This window comes from Passer montanus, unplaced genomic scaffold (genome assembly GCF_014805655.1).
Source record: "Passer montanus isolate IOZ18808 unplaced genomic scaffold, ASM1480565v1 scaffold23, whole genome shotgun sequence".
NCBI classification, from domain to species: domain Eukaryota; kingdom Metazoa; phylum Chordata; class Aves; order Passeriformes; family Passeridae; genus Passer; species Passer montanus.
This window is the reverse complement of record NW_024366926.1, coordinates 7,659,831-7,683,417: the sequence shown is the minus strand read 5'-3', so window position 1 is coordinate 7,683,417 and position 23,587 is coordinate 7,659,831. Positions and strand designations below refer to the sequence as shown.

Genomic DNA, 23,587 nt, shown 5'->3' with positions numbered 1-23,587 from the left:
GTTCTCCTTCTTGACCCCTTTTTCTTAAGTCAGCAGCTTTTAAATTCCACTTTCAAGTCTTTAAAAATAACCCCGTTTCAATGAATCTTCAAAACATATGGCAAAGGAATGCAGATTTGGGTATGACTCCATCCCAAAGATGAGGCCAGAAAAAAAAAAGGAAAAGCAAAAGTGTCAGATTTTGGAGCAGGATGCTCGTATTCAGCATTCTGCCCTAGCCTATTTACTGCTGACTGCAGGAGCAGACAGCAAACTTGGCCACTGATTTACTGAGATGCTTTAAGAAAGTCCATTACACCTTACCTGTTGCTTCAGCTTCCTGGTGGGTAAACCAGAGAAGTGAGAAGTACAACTTTTATCCTTGTTTTCTTTGTAAAGTCTGTGGTTTCAGACAGCTCTGAAAGTGTTGTGGTGAAGGATTCAATGCAAATATCGGGTGTGATCCATTAGTGAAATGGAAGTGGTAAAGCCAGATGGTGTGAGGCATCCCACTGGGGAACACAATGTTTCAGGCACCACGCAGTTAATTTCTCCTGTTACCCAGCTAAGAGAGCATGTTTGGGAAGGGCCAAATGAAAACTGAGCATAATTGCTCATTGGGAGATTCACCCTTTCCATGGCCAAATACTCCTTAAACAGAACTTTGCCAAAGCATGCCTGATGAATTTGCATCTCTGTTTTCTAGTGTTACGTTGGAAAATCAATGGCAAGCACCACTTCAAAGTAGCAAGCAGATGTTTCCTTCCTGCTTTTTTTAGCTATCACTGTGAGTAACAGAAACCTTTCACAAAGAGAAGTGAGGGCTTGAGATATAGTAGCTGATACCACTCTGGGAGGACACAGCTGTATTTCTTTTCTACACTAGTGGCTGTCAGCTGACTTTGGCTGTCCCCTACCTCAAGGGAAACATTATCTTTTGTGGTCCCTCCAGTGCTATGTTTTCTGATAAAGAACAAATGTTTCTGCTACAATCAGTTCATGCTGCGGTAACCACTTGGAACAAAGCTTTGGTTTCAGTTATAAAAATTCTCCCTGCACAAAGTTAACTATTTGGAGTTTCACAGAGATATTCCATATTCACCTGGCTATGCCTGGTATAACCATGACTGCACTTTGGCCAGTGTTTGGAAGCTGACTACAAGCTGCAATGCAGCATCATGTGTCTGTAAACCAAGTAAAGGTTCTGCTTTGGACAAATTTGATATTTCAAAATTCTTAAGTAGCAGTCAAATTAGCTAATGAAATGAGTTCACCAATGGTCATTTCATATCCAGACTGCTTACACCATCCCACTGGATACCTCTTTTCAGTGCCCAAGCAAGTTGCAAACCAGGCCCTGTAGGACTTGCATCTGACTGCTTTAAAGGAGACTTGGTCTTCTAAGCATCAAGATCACTTTTGCAATGGGAGCTTTGGCATATTGGGCCAAATTCTGAGAGGTATTCGGGCATACAAATTGTTTGGTTTTTAAACTTTCCTTGAAGTATTTAATGGTTTACTGTTTTGATGTCTCTTCTGGCTTTGCCAAGGTTTTGCTTTTTCTATTACTTTGTAACCACATAGAAAATATAAAACAGTTCACTCTCAATAAATCAATGGGTAAGTGTTTCATTCCAGCTTGGACTCAGCATATGGCTTTCTTCGTGCAGTTTTTTGATTGCATCATTCTTGTTTCAAATGTGAACAATTTGGCCTAAACCTTTCTTTTCCATGTGTGAAGTGGGACATGAGTGCATTGCATCATTTGGTTGTGCATATCCACTGGACATGTGTTCTCTGCTATGGGATTATGGAAAACTGCCCAAATTTTTCTCTGACTGCTGCTGTACAGACACAGGCAGGGTAGCAAGCATAAGCTCATTAGGATAAAGATGTATTCTGGAAGAGAACAAGCACTGTAAGCAGGCACCTGTAAAGAGATGTTCTCTATAGTGCAGAACTGACTGAGTGCAGGCTCTTCCTCATCCACCCAGCCAAAGCTGCCCTTGTGTTTGACATGGTCACTGCTCCTGCCACCCTTTCTCCCACTTTTGCTGCAGGGTCCTGTGCACCTTGGCTTGCTCCCTAAATGTCTCACAGCTGCCGAGTCCTGAACCAGTCAAAATCTGGTCCATGTCCCTTTCTCCCAGCCTGGAGCACAGCTGAGATGCAGCATGCCTCTGGAAGGCAGAGAGCAGCAGGCTGCACAGCAGGGTAATTTACCACTAGATGGCTGGGCCTCCTTTTTGTCCAGCTCTCAGTTTTTTGTTCCCAGCTCAGTGACCGTGCTTAGCCCAGAACAGTGGAGTCGTTGTAAGCTCTCTGCCCACCCACTTTATGGCTTAACATTTTGAAACAACTGATGCTTTTAGCAGATTCACCTTCGTGATGAATAGTTCAAACTTTTGAAACTTACTGAAAGAGCCGTGGTAATATCTAAGAAAATAATAGCTTTTTTGCAAGACTAAAAAGAAATGCTCCCTAATCCTTTTCTTGGGTTTTTTCCATTCCATGTATAATACAATTTTCACTGAGTCTTATTTCGTAGGTGTATGCATAAGTGGGACACATTTAACAGTTCATCACTCAGACTGGAATACAGCTTCATAGTGTCCTGAATAGTCACTGCCATGTGCTTTGATCTGGTGAATTTGGTGGTATAAAATCTGTAAAACTTTTAGACAGTAACATACATGTCACTGTGATTTGGTGCAGCAATGTCTTTTCTCCTTAAAAAATTATTTTGCCCACAGCCAACATCTTCAAAAAATTAATACCTCTGGATGAAAAATATCAACTTTCCTGATGATTGCAGACTGATACATTATACAGAGCAAGAAGACCCACTTCAAAAGGAAGATTTCTCCTGCCTGAAAGCAGACAGGAGGAATAGGCAAAGAATCTGTTTTTTGAAGATACCACTTTTTTCCCCCTTATCAGTCTCTTCACATTTTCAGCTCTGTTACTTGTATTTACTGGGTTCACACCATGTGTCTATAAATGTATTTGTATCCTGAGTTCAAAACAAGAGAGAGGTAAGTTTTTAAATTAAAATAATTTTAGCTGTTTTGATGTCACAGCACTGGCATTTTACACTTGCCACTTGCAGGAACAAGGATGAGGGAGATATTGTCCCTGCTTCCCAGGTAATATAATCTAAAATATCAAACCTGGAAGTCTTAGGGCACTTCAACACCTTTGTGGGAGCCGGAAGATGTGCCTAAAAATGATGAGACATGAAATAGTAAGGTGAAGATGAATCTAGAAATAGTTCTGGGGTGGATTTTCTTTTCTAAGTAGCAGACTCTCACAGTTCAATTTTCTTAAAGCACTATGACAGAAAAAAAAAAAAAAAAAGCTGATGGTTTAGCCAGTGTGGTGGAAGAGCAGGAAATTCAGATTAACCCCACCCATCAAGACTCACAGAGAAACAGGTAGTGAAGCATACAGCAAAGATGAGCTGAATAAACAGACCTCAAAAGTAATTGTTCAACCCACCAAGAATATTAGTAGCTATTCTGTTTTTATCTGCAGAAAGGTTTCTGGTTCTGTTAATGCAACAGAAGAGAGTAAAAAGGCTTGGAAATTTCAATTTAGTGGACTTGCAGACAAGTAAATTGTAAATTTTTTTAAGTGCTTCCTTTTTACAGGTACCTGAAGATTAACATGTGCAGATTATTTATGAAGAGCAACCTCACATTTGGAAGTAGTCCAGAAACAAAGTCCTACTTGATCCTACCACAAGCAGAATGTTGTTACTGAGCCCAGAATGTCAGATGTAGCATAATCACAGGCTTTGTGTATTCCTCCTATGACACTGTGGGAAGCAAAAGCCATGGTTTGTAATCCCTCTAGTAGTGCTGTTTTATGCCTTTTGGGAATGTTTAAATAAACTTATTTTATTTACCTTGTTCCTAAGCAGGTCCACTGGTACAAGCTATACAGAATACTACTGTAAAATACCTGTTCACTGGTGCTGTTACAAGTGCTACGTTCGCTGTGGCAGCTCTGCATAACATCTGAGAAATCAGAAGTGTCAATGCCAAAGGTAAAGGAAACTGGTATCTTTGATCCAGCTGTGTGGTAGCTGTCACTGGATGTGAATAGAGATGGTGAGTTTGAAGAACCAGACACAAAATTGTGAAGAAATCAGCTTAAACGTATCACCAACCTTCCTTTGGGATTATCAGCTCACTTGCAGAGTCCTAATAAACTGTTAGAGTCCCTGTTGTACAGTCTGACAGACAGGAGACACCAGTGTCACAGCAGAGATGACAGCATTTTTGTCACTGTTCTTTCCATAGCTCAGATGAGCAAGCCTGTTCCTGACAGAGGGTGGGAGGAGGCTCCCTGCAGCCAGGCTGCACTGCATATCTGGGCCCTCCTCCAGCAGGTGTTGACCCCCTTGTGCACCTCATTGCTCTCCCCAGAGGGTTTTGGATCAGCTCTCTGCTGTGGAGGCAAGGACATAGAGTCCCTTCAGATCACAGCATCTGTATAGCCATTTGAGTCAAAAAGCAATGAAAAAAAAAAGTTATTTGGATCTGAAATGAGAATTTTTTTACACGATTGGCTTTTTCCACTCTTTCTCAGCAAGGCAATTTAAGTTCCTGCCTACACAGAGGTCTGGGGGCTGAACTCCTGACCAAGCTGGCCAAACAGGTATTCCATGTCTTTTAGTTCAATTATTGGCTAGGCCATGGTGGCAAACTCTTCTAGAAGCTGGGCTTTGAGATTAATTGCTCTTCTAGCCTCCCTTCCTACCAGTCTGGCAGCAACTTGAAGCCTACAACAGCCAGATTTGCAGTCGTGCACTCTCATCCACCACCTGCTTGCATTCTCTGACCTTCTGACGGGTTTACAGATGTTCCTGGAGAGAGGTGCCAGAATGATTCCTGAGGGATTGTTCTTGCAGGAAACTCTGATCCAGGCTCCCAGGAGAAACAAAAATCTTCACAGGGGAGGATGGGAGAAGCTCAGGTGGTTTAGGCCTGAGCAAAGGAAACCCTTGAAGGGAAACATTCTCAAAGATTACTTAAAATGGTGGATTTGCAGAAAATCTTATCACCATTAGAAACACACTCAGAGGAAATAGTCACTCTCCTGAGTGGTATTACAGAGCAAACACTCTAAGTTAAACCTCTGAGTTGAGCGTGTCCTGTATTATATGATGAAGAATGACTGAAAGCAAGTCAGAGGGCCTTGAAAAACCTAATGGACCTTAAGAAGATCATCTGATGTGCTGTTACTGGATAAACACCGGTTGTCCTTTTGGACAGAGCATCATCAAGAATTATACCTGAACCTTCAGGTATACACAAGCAATAGCCCATACTTGTGAAGTGAGAACCTTCCAAATTTGCAGAGTATGTCCAGTACTTTTAGCAGTACAAAGTGAAAAAAGATAAATTTGGCACTTACTGGAGTCTAAGTTTATATCCATTTTAAGCACCATGGACTAGTAGCAGCAGTAATGGAAGGGGAGGTGACTACCCACACCGATTGCAGTTATCCCTAATTTAGGACTGCAAATCTGTGTCTCTTTTTTTTGTAGAATAATGCATATGTTTTATCTCATTAAAGCCTGTCACTGTCGCGCCCATAAAATGGTTGTAATAACTACCTCATAATTAATGCCCTTTGAGCCAGTTTGATTGTATGAGTGCCTGGAACCACACCTGCAGCTGTGGCATGACACTGAGCTGTGGACCAGGTATGTTGTACTATTTCTGCTTCGCTGTTGTATAGACTTGTCAGGGCTTAATCCCTGATAAGAAAGAGCTGTGTAAAAAACTCCAGGAGAGGGGCTTGCTGAGGCACAGCACCACTACAGAAACAGGGCTGTGTGCCAGGATGTTTGCCCCAAGCAGCACCCCGGGCGCTCCTTCGCCCCTGCCCACACAGCCGTGGGCAGGAAGTGTGCCACCACTCCCAGCCCTTCCTCTCACAAGGGGCAGATGCAGCAGCTCGAGGTGCCTGACACAAAAAGAAATAAAGGCTCAGATACACACTGTCTGGAGAAAATAAAATCAGACACCATGCAGCTGGTTATTGGTTGTTATTTGGTACGCCTTAGTTTCAGTTTCTGGCCTCTAACCCTGTAGATGTATAGACATGCTTCATGCTTTGTGAGTCATCCTAACAACATTGCTGTTATCACATTATAATGATGTTGGGTTGGTCCTGTGAGATGATATTATTATCCAGTATTGAGAGCTAAGTTTCAGATGAAAAAGCAGCTCAATACTCACCAGTGTTACCCATAACAGTAATTAGTCAGTACTTGCACTTATTAGTCTTGAGGGAAGCTGAAATCATGTTCACATCTGGGACAGAGCATGTACTTCTACCAAGGCAAATACAATTTGTATCACTACCTGAGTTTAGTTCTATGAAATTCTTTTCTCAGAATTCCTTCTCAACCTAAACAATGTCCCCTCGTCAGTGCTTGCACTTTTGCTAAGCAGAAAACAAAGTGTTTTTATGGTTGCAAAACTCTAAAGTGAACACAAATGGCATTATGAGCTAGTATGTTATTTAGATTAAAAAATTCTGAGGTATGTAGCACCTCTGACTCTATAAATCTTGCCTGTCAGAAAGCTGTATGGTTTCCCCATGGAAAAAGAGTAAAAATATTCTGAGGTAGGTAAAACCTCTTACTCTATAAATCTTGCCTGTCAGAAAGCTGTATGGTTTCCCCATGGAAAAAGACTGCTATCCTATGAATTCTCACTAAAATGGAGTGTCTAGGAAGTAACTAGACTTATGGACATAGACACTGAACTTTTCTTAGACCACAACTCTCTATCTCAGTGTATGTGGCATGAGGTGAGATTGGCAATGGGATAACTCATGGAACTACAGCCTTCACTGTGCTGCTTTCTCAGTGCATGTGGCACGAGGTGAGATTGGGATCTAAGCAATGGGATAACTCATGGAACTACAGCCTTCACTGTGCTGCTCTGCTATTTTTCTTCTCAAGTCACTCCTGTTTGCATTTCTTTTTCCCTGGAAAATGTCAAAGAATTCACAGATCAAAAAACAGGAGCTGACACAAAGAGAGAGGTACTGGATCTAAGGAATGATTGATTTCAGGAATTGGGTTGAGGACTCTTTTGTTTGGTGGGAAGTAAGAATTTCAGAGTCCACAACTATACCTCTTTTAAAATATGAACTTCTCAAACTTGACACACTTCTTAATATTAGAGCTGGCCAGTCTTTTGTCAGAAGTCCATTTATATCTGCATCTTAGAGACAGGAAATACATTTAGTCATTCAGATGGGACTTTTTCTCAATGTCAGTAGCAAATCAAAGCATTCCTGGTGTTATGAAGCACTGTGCTGCTAGAACCAGCTTTGTCATTGAAATCCTGCCCATTAGTACTCCTGTGCCTTGTCAGATGAATTATGAACTGATGGAATTTGAATAACTGTCTTGCCCTTCTGCAAGAAAAGGTAATATTGCTCCTGCTTAGTATTGCCCCAGGCTTTTGTGCCAAAACATCACAGTAGAATTCAGTGTTGACTGGAAACTAACAGTGAATTTAAAGTGCTGTCACAGCCTTCCTGCTCAGCTTCCAGGCCTAGGTGGCCCAAGCATGTAAGAAGCAATCCACAAGAGATGGCACAAAGCCGAAGGACTGGGATTTTTCTAAATCCTTGTTTGTTTAGGACAGGAAGCAAAATGTGTTTGCAGAGAGGCTGCTGCAGGTGCAGAAGGCTCTGCTACAGCTGGTTTCTGAAAGATCAATTACCTACACCAAAGCTGTTCTGCTGCCTTTGCTATCTGCTTGCTTATTACACACAAAGTGAATTAAAGAGAGCAGGGTTCTGTGCTCAATACCTTCTTCAAGTGAGCAATCTAACCCTTAAAACCAGACATCCTTAAGCTGATCAGATGATGGGACAACATGAAATGCTTTTGGCTGTAAAATGACACCTGGCTAATAATACTATGCTCAATTGAGAAAGCAAGTGAACTCATGTAAATATGATGCTATAAATGATGTAGGTTGCATTTCTTTTTGAGTTGTTGGGAATTAATGGATGGATAAGTAAAACATCTGATATCGTTACTGAATTTATCATAATAAATATTACTCTGCAATATTTTGCTTCTGCCTGTGAAGAATTAAAATGTTAAAGGGTGCCAACACATGATGCTAGGAAAGCATGTTATGACAGTCATATTACAAATGTTTGTACAGGTTGTCACCAATATTTGAAGCCACTTGTAAAAACAGCACCTTAATATAATACATTATTACCATACCCTACTGTAAGTGGTGATGTGCCTTTATCCAGTGGCACAGAACACGTACATTACTAATTATTCTCCCTTTTCTACCTTCTTCCCATGGATGGTCTTGCAAAGACAGTGTTAAAAGTAGACACAGGGATAACACTCATGTCATAAACTACACAGTCGTGGTTAAAGTGTATAGATGTGTTGCATTAATTTCTCATTTACCAAAAATATCACCTATTTTCATGGATCCATTTCAGCAGATGCTTTTTCTTCTCATCACCTACCAGATGCGATAGATAAATATTTCTCTTCACTCTCAAAAAAGACTCACAAGGCCCCATAACTGACATGATGTGATCGTGAATCAAGACTGTCTTCCGTTGTTCTATCAATATCGTTTTTCTGAAGTGTGCTATCTTGCAATCCTGTAGAGATGGGAAATGTATTTTATTATAAAGAAACCTTCCATCTATTGAATCAAAAGTTATACTTGCAGAATCACAAAAACACAGAATCAATTAGGTTGGAAAAGACCTCCAACACTGAGTCCAACTTTCACCAATCCCAACCTTGTCAACCAGATCGGGGCACTAAGTGTCAGTCGGACACCTCCCTGGGCAGCCCATTCCAATGTTTAACAACCCTTTTTGTGAAGGAATTCCTCCTAATGTCCATCCTAAACCTCCCCTGGCACAGTCTGAGGCCATTTCCTCTCATCCTGGCACAACCTGCTTTCCGGGAGCTGCAGAGAGTGATAAGGTCACCCCTGAGCCTCCTCCTCTGCAGCCTCTCTCCTGAGAGCTGGAAACTTTGAAGCCTTGATCCATTGACATGACGACATCCTTCAGCAAAGAAAACCCACTAATTATGGTGTTAATGCCAGACCATGTGCACGCTGAATCCCGAAGCACACGAATACAACTAAGCCCCATAACTTTATGTCTGTCAGGTTCAACATAAACTCAGGGGATGCTAAAATACAAACCCTAGCAATCATTGTAAAATGGTTCTTCATGCGTTCCTGCTCGTGTGGCGCATACGAGCTCATGTGGGAGGCGATGTGACGGCGCCCATTGAGAACAACCTGCACGGTGCAATTACGGTCTTGCTCCTCCTCATTACCGCAGCCAGCCTAGAACCGCCGCTGCCCTGCCGGCAGCATTCCCGCTGCCGAGCGATGCTCTCTGTGCCAGGCGGGGCCAGTCCGCTCTGTCTGGGCATTCCCCGGCCCGTGCCACCGCGGGCCGCCGGACTGAGGGACGGACTGAGGGACGGGGCTGGAGCCCCTCAGCCTGGCACGCCCGGCCCGGGCGGGGCCTCAGCGCCGCCCCCGCCCCGCCCCCAGCGGGCGGCCGCTTGGCGCTGAGGGGGCGCGCGGCTCCGGCCTCTGCCCGGGCCGATCCTGCCCCGGCGGCGCCTTTCCCGGCGGCCGCCCCGCTCCTTGCCGCTCTCTCCTGCCTCCCGCCGCGAGCAGCCGGGGCCTCCTCCATGCGGGAGAAGAGGAGGAGGAGGAGGAGGTGGGAGCTGCTCGCCGGCCATCCCCGGCGCCCGGCAAGTCGGAGCCGACCCGCCGCCGCGCCGCTCCTGCCGCATCTCCCCGCGGCGCGGAGCCGGCCCTGAGCTCTGCTCGCCGCGCCGGCCCTGGAGCCCTCCTCATAGCCTTGCCCCCACCCTCCTTCTAGTCTTCCCAGACCCTCCTCCTAGTCTTCCTCCTTTTTGTTTGTTGTGTGGTTTTTTTTTTTTTCCCTCTTAATTCTCCCCCTTTCCCCCTCCCCCTCTGGTTCTCACCCTGGCTGCGAGCAAAGCGTCTTCATGAGCGCAGAGGATGTCCGGAAAGCACTACAAGGGGCCTGAAGTCAGTTGTTGCATCAAATATTTCATCTTCGGCTTCAATGTCATTTTCTGGGTAAGTGGGGCCGGTTTCGTATCTTCCTCTGCTTCCTTCTCTCCTCCTCGCCCTCCCCGGCGCCGCCGCTGCCGGGCTGGGCACGCCAGGAGCGGCAGGGACGTGTGGCAGCCCGGCGTGAGGCCGTGGGGACATTTCGGATGGGCTGCGGGTGCGAGGCCAGGGCTGCCGCCGCCTCCGACTGCCCGCCCCGGGCAGCCTTCCCCGGGCAAGTTGTGGTGCTGCATTCCTCCACCTCCCGAGGGTGCCGGTTCTCTTCCCTTCCGGCCCTCCTAATTGCTTTTGTTGTTAGTACGAAGCGGATTTCGTGCCTTCTTCCCACCTCCCCGTCTTTTCCTTTTTTCGTGTTCCCTCCTTCCTTCCCCCCCACCTCTGCTTTGTGGTGGGAGAGGAAGGGAGCAGCCAAGCACCCAGGCCTGGAGAACGAATTGATCTGCATGTTTTCACGCTGCCATCCCTGTTCCGTGCAAATAATAGAAAGAATCACAGCTCAGGTTTTCTGCACAGTGCTGTTTGAAGATTTCACAATGATGAAGTTGTGTATGGCACAGGTTTATTCTGATTAGCTGTTAACGCATAGTAGTAGTAGCGATAATAGGATAGAGGAAGGGGGAAAGGGTATTTCCACCCATACTTAAAGTGAAAGCCCTTAGGAGGCCTGTTTGGGCATTTGTTGGGATTCCTGGCTGTGCTGTTTGATCTGCCTGCACAGTATCTTGTAGCACCATTGCCCACCGGCTGTGGAGTAGGCAGAACTGTGCAGTGAAATGTAACCTGCCTGTAAGAGTGTTTCTAGCATCTTCTCATTGTGTTGGATTTGAAAGAGAAGCAGCTGGTTTTGGATGTTCATGCCAAATTTCATAACTGGGGGGGAAGGGGGGAGGGGCAGCATTCTCACACATGTGTGAGTGATGAGGTCTTCTCACTGCACAGAATGTTAAAGTCAGGTGAAGGTTCTTACATGTACAGCTCCCCTTTTTACATGAGGTATTCCACAGAGCACTGAGAAACATGCACAAACCCAGCTTGACAGATTCACAGAATATTCTGAGTTGGAAGGACCCACCAGAGTCAGCAAGTCCAGCTCTGGATCAAACCCAGATAGTGTGGATGTGTTTTTGAGGGCCTTTGGAAGCAAGTTGAATGCATATCTGGGATAGTGGCTTGTTTGGACTAGAAGGAGAATTGGGGAAAAAAGCCCCACCACCATCTTGAAGGTTATGGATGAAGGTAGGGAAGAACAGAGGAGAGAAGCCTTTTGGGCAGTGCTGAGCTTCTGTTTGTCCCCTTGGGGAGAACAGAGGGCAGTGGTTACATGGATAGCAGGTGTCCATAGCTAACCTCAGGTCTGTGTTCTGGAAAATAAACGTATCCGAAGAAGATGTTTTGAAATGATGGGAGTTTTGATTAAGTCCACTTTCATACTGTATTACTTCTCTTAAACAAGAAGCTATGGTGCCAGAGTGAAGCTGTGGCTTTATGTCAGTGTTTACTTGGCCCCAGACTAACCCCTGCAGATGAACGGTGGTGAGCTTTGTAGTGTTTTTACCCTACTGAGCTGATGTGGTTGCACTCTTGGCTCAGGTTTCGATGATTGCGTTTGCCATGGTTCTTTGCCCTTGTCTGTTTCTTTGTTTTGGTTTTGCTGGGAATATGTTGCTGTGAACACGATATTTTTCAGCAGGGAGCAAGTAGTGTGAGGAACACTTGTGTGCTGGGTCCTTGGATTGAGAGAGAGAGATTATGGTGGAATATACAGAACCATGTTAACTTGCTCTTTCAGACCCTGTCAGTGTCTCAGAAGCTCTATATCCTGTAATTTCCTTCATTTTGTTCTCTGAAGGTGAATGTGTGGATGGTGCAAGTGGGGAACTGATTGTGTTTTACATTTTCTGTAACTAGTCTTTTTCTCACTCTTGTGTTCATGAGGCTGATGCAGTGTGGCTGCTGCATGATGGCAAGTCTGCCTGTGTTGTACACTGAATGGGCCAAAGGCTTTATGCTGCTGGCATGCTGATCTGAGAGCCTGAAAAAATGTAATTGTGTATCACCCACTCTGCCAGTTGCTTGATGTGAGGCCCTTGCTTGCAGATTTCCTCTTTTGGAAAACACTAATTGTCTCATTTGTGTTCCTGGTTAAACTTCTTGAAATTCATGAAGACCAAGCACTTTGAGAGTTTAGTAATTCCTTTAGAATATTGTAATCTCTTTAAGAGAAAGCCTGCATTTATTACCATGTCTGTCATGATCTGGAGTGAAAACACAGGCAGATATTGTTGTTGAATACGTGTTAATATTATTTTTACTGAAGTAATAGCAAACTCTTCAATGACTGGGCCAGAAAAGCTCTAAATGAAAATTGCAAATTCGGTTTGTTGTTTACAGAGAGTGATAATCAAAAATAGCCACTAATGTAGTCATTGCAAATAGACTGAAATGATGAGGAGGTCATCATCCTAACCCCATGACACTTTCCAGGATCTTGCCAACAGGGAGCACACTGTGTTAGCCCTTCTGTCTGAGCATTATGATGTAGTGGTTTTAACACAACCTTTTAAAATGGTACTGTAAACAAAGAAAATACCTCTATTCTGCATAATAAAAACAGTGGACTAAAAATAAAGAGAACTGAGTTGGAAGAGTAATGATTTTGACAAGAAAATTGTCAGTGCTTTGAATAGCAGAATATTATAGATCTGCTGAAATTATGCAGGGAATAATTGTACTTGCTACTTAAACTGAAGTTATTACACAAATCTGAGGCTTTAAATATCACAGCAAAATAAATGGCCAGGCCCTTTTGTCTTTTTTATTTTGTGCCGGTCATGTATTTCATGCCTTAAAAACCACAGCAGAATTATGAGGATAATGAATATGGAAAAATTGCACTCCAGTGCTGTGTGTGTAGTTGTGACTAAAGGTGACAGTATGCTTTGCAGGAGGTAGTTCTCAGGCTTGCACCAGCCCAGGTCAGGTATTCTTGCCTAAATCTGTATTTTATACTGTTGTAGAAGACCATATTCTCTGCTGAGTCTATGCATAATTAATGTTCTAGATCTATTTGCAGGCTTACTTTCTTGTGGCAGTTCAGTGTTCAAGTTGGTAAATACTCTGGAAATGTTTGTTCAGAAGAGCTTATGAGACTCCTGTGCTGGTGAGGAAAAGGAAAGCTCATTGGGCAGCCACCAAAGCAGTGTTTAGGGACAAAGAGCTGACAGGCACAAACGCATGTCAGTGTGAAGCGGGCAGCCCGTGCCGTGTTCCCTCTGCCGGCTGAGCGCTCACCTGTGCCTTGGCTCACTGCCCTCCTGCCGGTGCTGTGTGTCACCTTTCCCGGCTGGCAGCTGCTGCCACAGACACTGCTCCTTCATGAGCCTTTCTGCTCGTGTCTCGGTAAAGCCTGGAGCTGTAGGATGAGGTAACAGAACACTTTCCTGTACTCAAAGCAAGAAACAAACAATGCCTCCTTCCCCCTTCGGCTTCCACATAGAATGATAACAAAGGTATGGTGCAAAAGGTCAAAGTAGGCCACCCCGCTTCACAAAAGGCAAGAAGTAGTTCCCTGTCTTTCCCCCTTACTTTGGGAAGACAGGCTGACTTTTAGTTCCAGGAGATGTTTTTGATTGTTCTCTCTGCTTTTTTATACTTGATGGAAACTGTGGATGTATACTATTGTTAAGTTCTAACTTTCAATCCACACTTGATTTCACTGTCCCTGGTCTAATTGGAAAGATGTATAAAAAGCACTGACACCTCAGAAACTTTCGCTTTAGCTGGTGATTCAGTCTAAGTTATGAGCTATGCTGCAATTATGATACATCAGCATATTACAAATCATAACTTGTGTTTTAATTTGCTTGGCATCTGCTGTATTTGATGGCAACCATATGGGAATCTAGATAGTCTTCTGAATTACAGAAAGGTAGCAGAAAGAACATAAGGTTATGTAAGTGTGTTGCAGGAAAAATGTTGGACAAGTGCACTGACCTTTAAAGGACAACCAATAGATTGCTTATTAAATTCTGTACATTGTTGATAGTTTGTTTTTCAGAGGGGGAGAGGATAATTCTCTGATGTCAGCTGGTTTTTATATATGCACAAGGAAGTTTTGATTTTATAATTTTTCCTTTGCCACAGTGTTTTAAAAAAACCCCAAACAAATCAATGTGAAGCTTGTTCCATGCAATTTTGAAATGCATTCTGTAGCATTTGATCTTTAAAAATTTGCATTGGGAGGATGTCCTTGCAGTGGAAGTGGAAGCATTCTGTTCATTTCCCTCCCCTTCCCCTTTTATGATCAAATGACTTTTTTATTTTACATTTCTTCATAGCATAGATGAAGCATAGCTAAACATTCCACCAGTGGTCTTGCCAGAAACAGAACAATGCTTGTTTTGGGCAAGTACTCCACTGATTTCTGACAGTGAAAGGCGGGGGTGTATATATTGATGAAATAGATGCATTATTGTGAGGTTGGCATTCTTGAATTCCTCAGTGTCTCTTACAGCAGATGTAACATCAGTCTTCAAATGCATATAAAAATTTAGTAACTGCTGGCTTTGGGGCACTTCATATCTGTAGAAGTCATTCTTAGAATAAAAATTTTCTTTGCCTTGTGCTCCCTCACAACTTTGTGGTAGGCTGTATATTGGTAATATAAAAAGAAATAGCTGAGGATCTTGGGAGAAACTATTCCTTTCTCTTAAATATTTGTTTTGCCAAAATTGGGTGTTTATAAATGTGCTACTGTTTTAAGTTATTTGATGTTTCTAGTTTCTAAAAGATTGAAGAAGCATAAGAGAACTAGAACTAGAGAAAACCCATTGTGATTAATTGTGTGAATTTACCAGTCTTCCACCTTGATTGAATTGTCACAGTACATTTTTTCTGGTGGCACATCTGTCTCCAAGTATGAAGAGTCAATTTTGGATTTTTAATGTGTCAGTCAGAGAAGAGTTGATCCATGTGAATGGCACCCAGAGCACAGGCAGTCCCAACAGAATGCTTGTGCCAGTGAAACATCTTATGGATATTTGTGTGTGTGGAAAGAAGTTAGCACTGGTCCCAATCCCATTGCCCTTGTTGCATGTGGATGAGATTTCCATAATAAAGGCAACAAATTAATGTTCTGCAACACTGAATTTGAAGATGGATGTGCTAGCTTAATTCTAATAAGGCAGCCTTTGCACTGTGAACTTTTTGGTGTTTGTATTAGGCGTGGACATGTTCAACTGCAGTGTAAGATGTAATAGGTGTGTAAGGAAGGCATGAGCTGTTCCAGGGGAGAAAGGCTTTCTTTTTCCAGATGGGAACCCAGGAGACATAGTCTTGTAAACAAACAAAAAAATTTCATACAAGGAGCATTTGATGTAGGATAATTTTCAGATTGAAAATGTGGGAGAGAATTTTTTTTTTTTGGAGGGGATTGGTGGAGTTCAGGTTTTTTTTTTTGGTTGGCTTTTTTTTGCTGTTGTTGTTTTTGTGTATCAAGTAGTGAGAAGAAAAATGTAAGGAACTTCTCTGTCCTCTGCAGTGGACAGGAGTTTGAAAGTATGTATGTAATCTTTTACTTAAGAATGCTTTCTTAAACCTAATTCTATAGATTGCAGTAATCCTGATGTACTTCTTAGTGAACTTTAATTTGTTCTTTATTCCTCAGACTCTCCAAGATTCAAGTTAATGATTAGTAGAGAATGAGAAACTTGAGCTAAAGGAAATATTTCACTAACTCTTTCTTTTGAGTCCCATTCCTACAAATTGACATTTTGAAGTCTGTATTGAAAAAGAAATATAAACTGGTTTTGGCACCAGGGTTGCTACAAGTTATAAATTTGGAGCAAGAAGCTGATGTGTGTTAAGTGCTCAGGCTGAATACTTCAGCAGTTCATATTCCATTAACCAAAAGCAGTAACCTATGAAGATTTGCTATGGGCATTTAGAATATAATGTTTTGCTTTCAGTTAAAACCGGAGGTGAGAGAAAATATTTTTGACACAAAAAAAAAATCACGTGACCTAATTCTACCAGTTAGGAAATTCTGGTCTTTAACTATAGTTCTGTAGGGGAGACTTGTTTTGCCCAAAATATGCAGCATGCTTCTCAAATGCATGGCTGGTAGCCTGTCAACAGGACTGTAATTGTTTTATTGATGTAGACAGGAGAGCAAGCAGCTGAACAGCTCATGAAGTAACCCAGCTCTGTTAGAGATGACCCAGAAGTCACTGTCAGCATTAGCCATAAAAGGATCTTCCAGTAGGGTAGTATTTTAACCTTTTTCCTATCTGACTGTTCCATTAGCTTGAATTTTATAGTGACTTTGTACTCACGTACAATTTGTCTGTTTCTCCTTAAAAATTAGAAAATATTGTTACAATGCAGTAAAGAATTAAAACAAAAAAAGCCTATCCAATTTTTAATGAATGTATTGAATTGTACTTCATGACAGTTTTATGGTGCAAGATCCAGCAATACATTAGGCCTTAAATCAGTGAAGAATAATCTATTTCATTGTACTGTCACAGGAATTTGGAAGACATCCTATTTTTTTGATTGTGCTACTGCTCTTGCCTCAAAATATCCTGTCTTGAGATGTAGGTTTCCAAAGAACACTTGCTGGATGAAACTTCTGAAAGGATTTACAGTTTTTCACATGCTTTGAGTTAGATGCACAGGAGAAATACTGACAAGATGTTGTCAAGAGGTCAAAATAACAAAAAACTTCATTGGCAACTTCAGAGAAATCAGAGAACTTTGGCAAAAGTTTAGAGCAGTATTCACTCAACATGAAACACTTCACAAAACACTGACTTAGCCCATTCGACTTAGCAGCTCCAAGTCTTTCTGATTTTAGGTTACTCAAAATTCCGAGAAGAGAGGGTTAGAGGAAGAAAGAGGAGGAAAGACAGAAAAATAGAGAAAAGAACAAGTATGGCTACCTCTCCTAGTTCCAGGAGTGTTCAGCTGAGAGAAATTCCAAGAGGAGATAGGGTCAAGGCCTGTGCTTGCCTCATGCTTCAGTTTAGTGCCCTTTGGCTTCCCTGGGGTTCTCCCAGGTTGGACTTCAGGTCATCTGTCCCCTCTGGGGCTAGACTGGGCTCCAGGGCTGGGCTGTGGGCACTGCCTGTGCTGTGGCAGGGACTGGTGACCACTGTGTGGCTGGGATCCCGGTCCAGAGGGGGATGTGTGTGTGCAGAGCGGGGCATCGCCTCTCCAGAGCAAAGCCTGACCTACCTATTCTCCTACACATGCGCCCAAAATACTTTGAGCCAGCAGTCCTTGCAGTCTCTCACATGTTGTTCTCTGTGAATACAGATTTTCCCTGATTTCAGCAGTATTTTGTGCAGGTGTAAGGGTTGGTGTGGGTGGATGTCACTGTTCGCACAGTGCTCAGTGTAGCTGCTTCTGTAACATACACAGAGATCTAGAGCAGTTCAGCCTTCTCCCTGTGCTGGCATTTAAAAATGTCACTAGCACACTGAGGCTTTGCAGTCAGGGGTGCTTGATTTGGTATCAAACTCTGACTCAGTGTGATCTCATATAACCTCCAGATGGCCTGACTTGCAGAGATGCTAAAAACAGTCAGATCCTACTTCTATGGCTTTATAAACTAAATGAGGCTGTAGCAGTATTTAGCTTAATACACATCAGTCTCTACATTAGATTCTTCAGCTAATGCTTCAGCTTTCCAGTCACTTTGCTCTGGACAGCATTTAGAATAAGTATTTCATCACACACACAGGATCTTATGAATGAACTGTCAATTTTCCACAGAACTGGGAAAAATCAATATGCCTCTTCAAGGCCTTGAAAATCCCTCTGCTCCTAGTGAAGACTCTGTTACATCAAATCATATTGAAAACCATTTCAAGCAACGTTCCTGATGTGTGGTGACAGAAGAGCTTTTTACCTTTTGCAGCAAAGCAAGGAAATATTATGAGAACACTTTATGTACCTATTCTGTACCTGTTACCGCTTGATTTTCCCAACAGCAAAACTTCATATAGGGTAAAACAATGAAAGAATTTATAGGAACTTTTGCTTAAATAGGTTTTCTTTCTCCTCAATAAGCAAGTAACATTATTTCTAAAAGTGTTTAGTTCTTCTTTGTGCTATTGAATTAAAAAAAAATATATATAAAGAAGACTAGATATCTTCAGATATGTACAATATTTTGGATTCACAGAGGCTTCTGTTTTGCTCACTTCATCCATGTGACATTGATGAGTTATAACCTGAGTATGTCTGCTGTCATTGCTCTAGTAGGCTGCTCTTAGAGGGCACTGAGTATGAAATAAGCACCCTTGCAGTAACTCGGCCTGTGGGGTGTTTCCCAGTGTTCATGGATTATGCTTGATGAGAGTCCAGCTTAATTTTTGTTGATTTAGGGGCTAATCTTACATGACATGGAACATTATTTTGGGTCAGGATTTTCTCTGTGTCAAGAGGGCAGGCTCTCAGTTGAGCTCTGGTCCCCCAAGCAAAGGTGCAGCAGCACTGTGTGTGGGACGTCACCCCAAGCAGATCCACGCGGTGTCTGTCATTTTGTGCAAGCCTGCACCACAGGTTCTCCCTGTTGGATACCTTTGCTTTGCTTACCCATGTAGGGCATATGCTTACCCTTGTGAGGCTGGGTTCTGTGTGCTTCCCTCTCACTGAACTGCATCTCTTCTGCTATGTTCTGTTTTCCAGTGTGCTGTGATTTAAAAATCTTGATTTAAAAAGCTTGAAGGGAGTTCCCTCTATGTGCTGTGAATGGTTTCTATGTAGGAGCAGAGACACTGAGGAAAAGGGTTCCCACATGACGTATGGCAAGGGTTTTGTTGCTTTGTGCTGGGCTTCAATTAACTGTGTCACCTTGTGGAAGAAGTCTCTGCAATGCCATGTGATTGGAGTGTTTCAGACTGGAGCTCGGAATTTGGAAATGGTGGCATTTCAAAGCTGTGGGTCCTCCCAGGTAATGAGAAGGGTTGCCAGGTAACCCCAGGCACCTCTCAGCTCGGAGTGTACTGGGATGTTGTACTGTGCAAAGAGCAAGAATTTCAGATTTTTTAATTTTTGCCTTTTAAATATAAAACCAGGAAGATTCCCTTTCCATGTGGGTAAAAGATAGCATTTTGTAGAAATTGTCTTCCTGACTGCCAGTTCACATGGGTATATGTCTAAAGGAATATGTGTGAATTCAGTCAGTGCAACAATAATTAAATCTATAATTAAAAAAGAAGGGGCAAGACTTGTAAAATTAAAATTCCTATTTTCCAAGAAGTTATCCAATTAATTTCTAGATGAAAATTCATCCATCTGGCTTGTGAAGATTATAAAAATATAAATATAAAATAGATAGGATTGCAGTTAAAAAATAACTAAGTTCCAGTTTTTAATGTATATTGCTTGATATCACAACCATTCTCTTGTTTCTTTTTCATTCTGTGGCCATTAAGGGGGAATGTAAGCTGCTGCCTTACTCAATTTTTTTTCATCTCTGAATGCCTAGGAGGACTTGTTTCTATTGCAAGGTTACTTCCCACTTTGGTTGTAGGAACCTTTCAGGATTGGTTTTCGTGTGGGGCCTTGCAAATTCTGGTCTCAAAATGAGAGCAGGAGGCGGCAGACAGCTGAGGCTGGCACAAGGCTGCAGAGCCAAATGTGCTAATGCAGCTTCAGTGGACCAACAGCAGTCAGGTACCACCTCTGGCTGAGAACTTTCTCATCTGGCTCAATTTCTGTTGATTTGCTCTTTGGCTCCAAGAATGAAGTGTGGGAAGATGGTAGGACTGGCTCCTCCTTTCCCTGCATAGATCAACTTCAAGTGATTGTACAAGCGTGGCCTGTTTCAGCTCTAGGTAAAGTGGCTTTGGAGTATGGAGTACACGGAGATGTAAGGCATGGTGCTGGGGCAAGAGTTAGCTCACTCCAGGGAGCACTGTTATGTAAGTGCTACCCCTCTGGTGCACCTTGATCTTCACTGGTTTTGAAGAGTTATGGTGGTTATCTGTTTACTCCTGCTTGCTCAGTGATGTTAGAAATACAAAAAGCAATGATTGTCTTCCAAGGTTATTGTAATGTGAACCTAATTTGAACTTAAGTGGACAGCTGCATCATTTACCTCTCTGGTTTCTTTTCCTTCCCATGAATGTTACTCCAAAGACTGTGCCACTCCCTCTAATAGTGCTAAACCTTCGTTGGAGGTTGCTAGATGTGGTGGCAAATGATCTCTCTGAGATAGTTTGTCATGATTATCCATTTCCAAATAGTGTCCTTTCTGGTGGCTTGTTACATACAAAAGGTTTGTGTGCATTTAGTGCATTTTTATATATATATATATCAAAAACACTATGCGTGCATGTATATATACACACACTCATATAAATACATAATACATACACAAAATAACACAGTACTTAAAAAATGAATTCTGATTTGCTAGAGTAGAAGTTAATACATGTACCTAAAAGGACTTGAAGGGGCTAGAAATCCATCTAACTGCTGTTGCATGCAGAGAAGGACTTTTCCTTCCTCTGACTGTATTCTACTGCTCTGCTGCTGGGAGCCCTGGCATGGTCACGAGTAGTGTTCCCACTTCAGCTCTGTGGGGCTGGGTGTGGTTTGAAAACATTGCTTTCTTTTTGTATTCTTTGTTTTGAAGGTAGGCAAAACCACTACTTGGGTAGTCTAAAGGTTTGTGGTGATACTTGAATCAAAGTTCTGTTCTGCAGAAACTTTTTTCATGAAGATAAGTGTGTGTTTGACTCAGGAACGTGAGGCAATTACATTTTTACATGGTTTATATTCTTGTTGGCTTCTGCTTTTCTACATTTTTCCTAAGCTACTCTCATACCTGTGGGAGAGGAAGCAGCTCCTGAGCGGATGCAGCTAATAACTTTGCATATTAAAGAAAATCAGTCCAAATCCTGATGACACTCAAGGGTTTGTGCCACTGTAGCAGGTGAATGAATTGTGACTCCCATTTGGCCATTTTAGTTGCTCTGAATACCCTTCTCTGCCCCATTCATGATCCTATCAGGTGTCCTGCCGTGGGGCTGACAGCTGACAGAGGGAAAAGGACAGCTGTGGGCTGCAGTAGCTTTTATCTTCAACTTCTCCATCCCAGAAAAAGGGGTGTGTGTAGGAATTCTAGTGGACTCTCTATCATCTGGTATTTCATATATTGTTTTAGATGCCATGCCTTTTAAATGACAGTGATGAAGTACTCCACTTACTTGTGGTTTTTATGTCAATAGCAGCTCACTACTGCCTAGAGAAATTACCATGCCTCTTGTAAATATCCTATTCTTGTTGGTTTTGCCCTCCTTTCAGTTTGTGCTCTACTCCAGCTTGCAGAGGCTGTTCTCTGTTCTGTTCTCTGAGGAAGCCCTTTCTGTGGCACTCCGTGTATCTGTGTCTGTTCTTACACCTGGAGTAGGAAGCTCACAGGAGCCTCTGCATAGTCGCTGTCATGCTGTGAGAGAGGAGTTTGTGGACTCTGTTACTGGAGTCCAGCCACGTGACTGCAGGAAAGGGGGAACAAGTAAAACCCCAACACTGGCTGGTTCTTTTACCATTTTGTAAGGTACTTGTTCCTATTTCACCTTTGTTCCATAAGGACATGTGCCCTTTTCAGGGTAATGTGCAAGCATCTCCTTGTGAAACAGCAAGCCTCATGTTGGTGCAAGGCCTCCCAAATAACACCTGTGGGAGATAATCCTTCTTTAGTTACTGTGTCAGACTCTAAGGCTGGTGAGTATCAAGGCTGTGCACACAGCTCTGTCTCTGATGTGAAGAATTTCACATTTTCACAATTCATAAAAAATTGCTGCAGGACTGAGTCACGTAGAATCAAGTGAGGTAGAATGGGTGAGGCTATTTTAGAGACTGGCATGATCGCAGAGGTTTGAGGGATGTGCTGTGTCTCCTGTTTGCACCACATGGAAGGCCTGTTGCTGCTGAAGCACAGGATCTCAATGATGTTTTGAGGCTGGAGTACAGGACTGAAATTTAAGTAGGCTGGCGGTTGTTGCTGCTGTATGAGTTAGAAACATACTGTAAAGTCCTAAGTACTTTATGCTGAGAGTTGGTGGGACTCCTTTTTTGTATCTTTGATGTATCAGAATTCTGGTGGATATTGCTATTTAAATCTTTGTAGTGTACTAGGGTCAGATTTTCATTTATACTAAAAGGCTGCCTTGTTCCTATCTGTCACTTAACATGTCCTTAAAATGACTGCAGGTGATATTTATGGAGCAGGGTAGAATACTTTTGGTGTAGCTGTGTTGTCAAAATAGTTCAAGTGAGCAGTATTGGACTCCTAGCTTGAGGAGTTTGAAGGACTTTGTAAGATGGAATGATGGACTTTGCATTGTGGGATGTGATTGGACTTCTGTATAAATGTGGTGAGAAGAGAAACCTGTAATTTTTCCCAGAACAAGGAGGAATGGAAAACACACATTTGTTCATAAAGCAGAAGATGTTTAAGAATGTAAGCTTATAAAAGTGAGAGGATAGTAATTTTTTGTCTGAAAAAAGACCTACCTCATTTTTTTTTCTCCATCTTTCTTTCTGGGAAGATATTTTTCCACAGTTATTGTTATCAGAGGGCCACTCTTGTCATTGTTTCACTTGGTTTTGTTAGTAGAACTTCAGTTCGAAAACTTTCTACCTTGGAAAAAACCACAAAAGCAAACCAAAACAAACATCCATGTTTAAGAATTCCCAGAAAACAAACTGTGGATCAATTATTCAGTGCCTTCCCTCTCCCTCCTCCACTTCCTGATGTGTTATTAATTTTGCATGAGCCCCCTGCTTAGCCCTTGATGCACTTAGAGTATAGAGCGCAAAGGCTTTCAGCGCTGTAAATGACGGGGCACTCACTACGACCCTCTGCATAAGAGCAGATCCTGTTGACTTCAGTGGGAATCACTTGTTGGCAGCTGCATAATTGTTTTTCAAACAATGTAGGTTTTTCTTAAAAAAGGCAAACAAAAAAAGGGAGGATGTGTGAGAAAGCCCAAAGAGGTTCCCCAAACAAAACACTGAAAAGTCATTCAAAGGAGCTGGAGCAATTACTTCAGTTGCCTAAGTAGTTAAGACCGGGCAAAAAGGGTGATAGTGATCTAACCAAAAACTCTGGCAGAGAACAGTCGAGTGTTCCCAGGGAGTGTTCCTGCTCATTTGTGTTTCGGAGTAAGTGTCTTCCTGGCCATCCATTTACCTGATGGCTTCCCTGCAGCAACAGGAGCTCTATGAGACTCTCATCCTTGGATCAGAGAGAGAACTTGGCTGATGAAGGATGCAGAGTTCATCCTCAGCATGCAGTTGTGACTGTTCTAATTGCAGAGTAGTGGTGTGCTTGTATGAAATGGCTTTACATGTGCTGAAATACGTGCAGAAAACAGTGGTTTCTGCAGGCCTTGCTACCAGTCTGGGCAGCAAGTTGGTCACTACTGTCATTTTTTATAAGT

The 23,587-nt window shown here is 42.7% G+C and overlaps 1 protein-coding gene across 1 annotated transcript in view; it reads left to right on the top strand.

The window, feature by feature from the left end:
• The first annotated feature begins 9,577 nt into the window (after window positions 1-9,577).
• TSPAN5 (tetraspanin 5) overlaps window positions 9,578-23,587 on the top strand; it is an 81,065-nt gene continuing 67,055 nt past the window's right edge. The window contains exon 1 of the mRNA XM_039710316.1: window positions 9,578-10,133. Within this exon, the coding sequence (XP_039566250.1) occupies window positions 10,053-10,133 (81 nt within the window). The 5' untranslated portion in view covers window positions 9,578-10,052. The remainder of the gene's footprint in view (window positions 10,134-23,587) is intronic.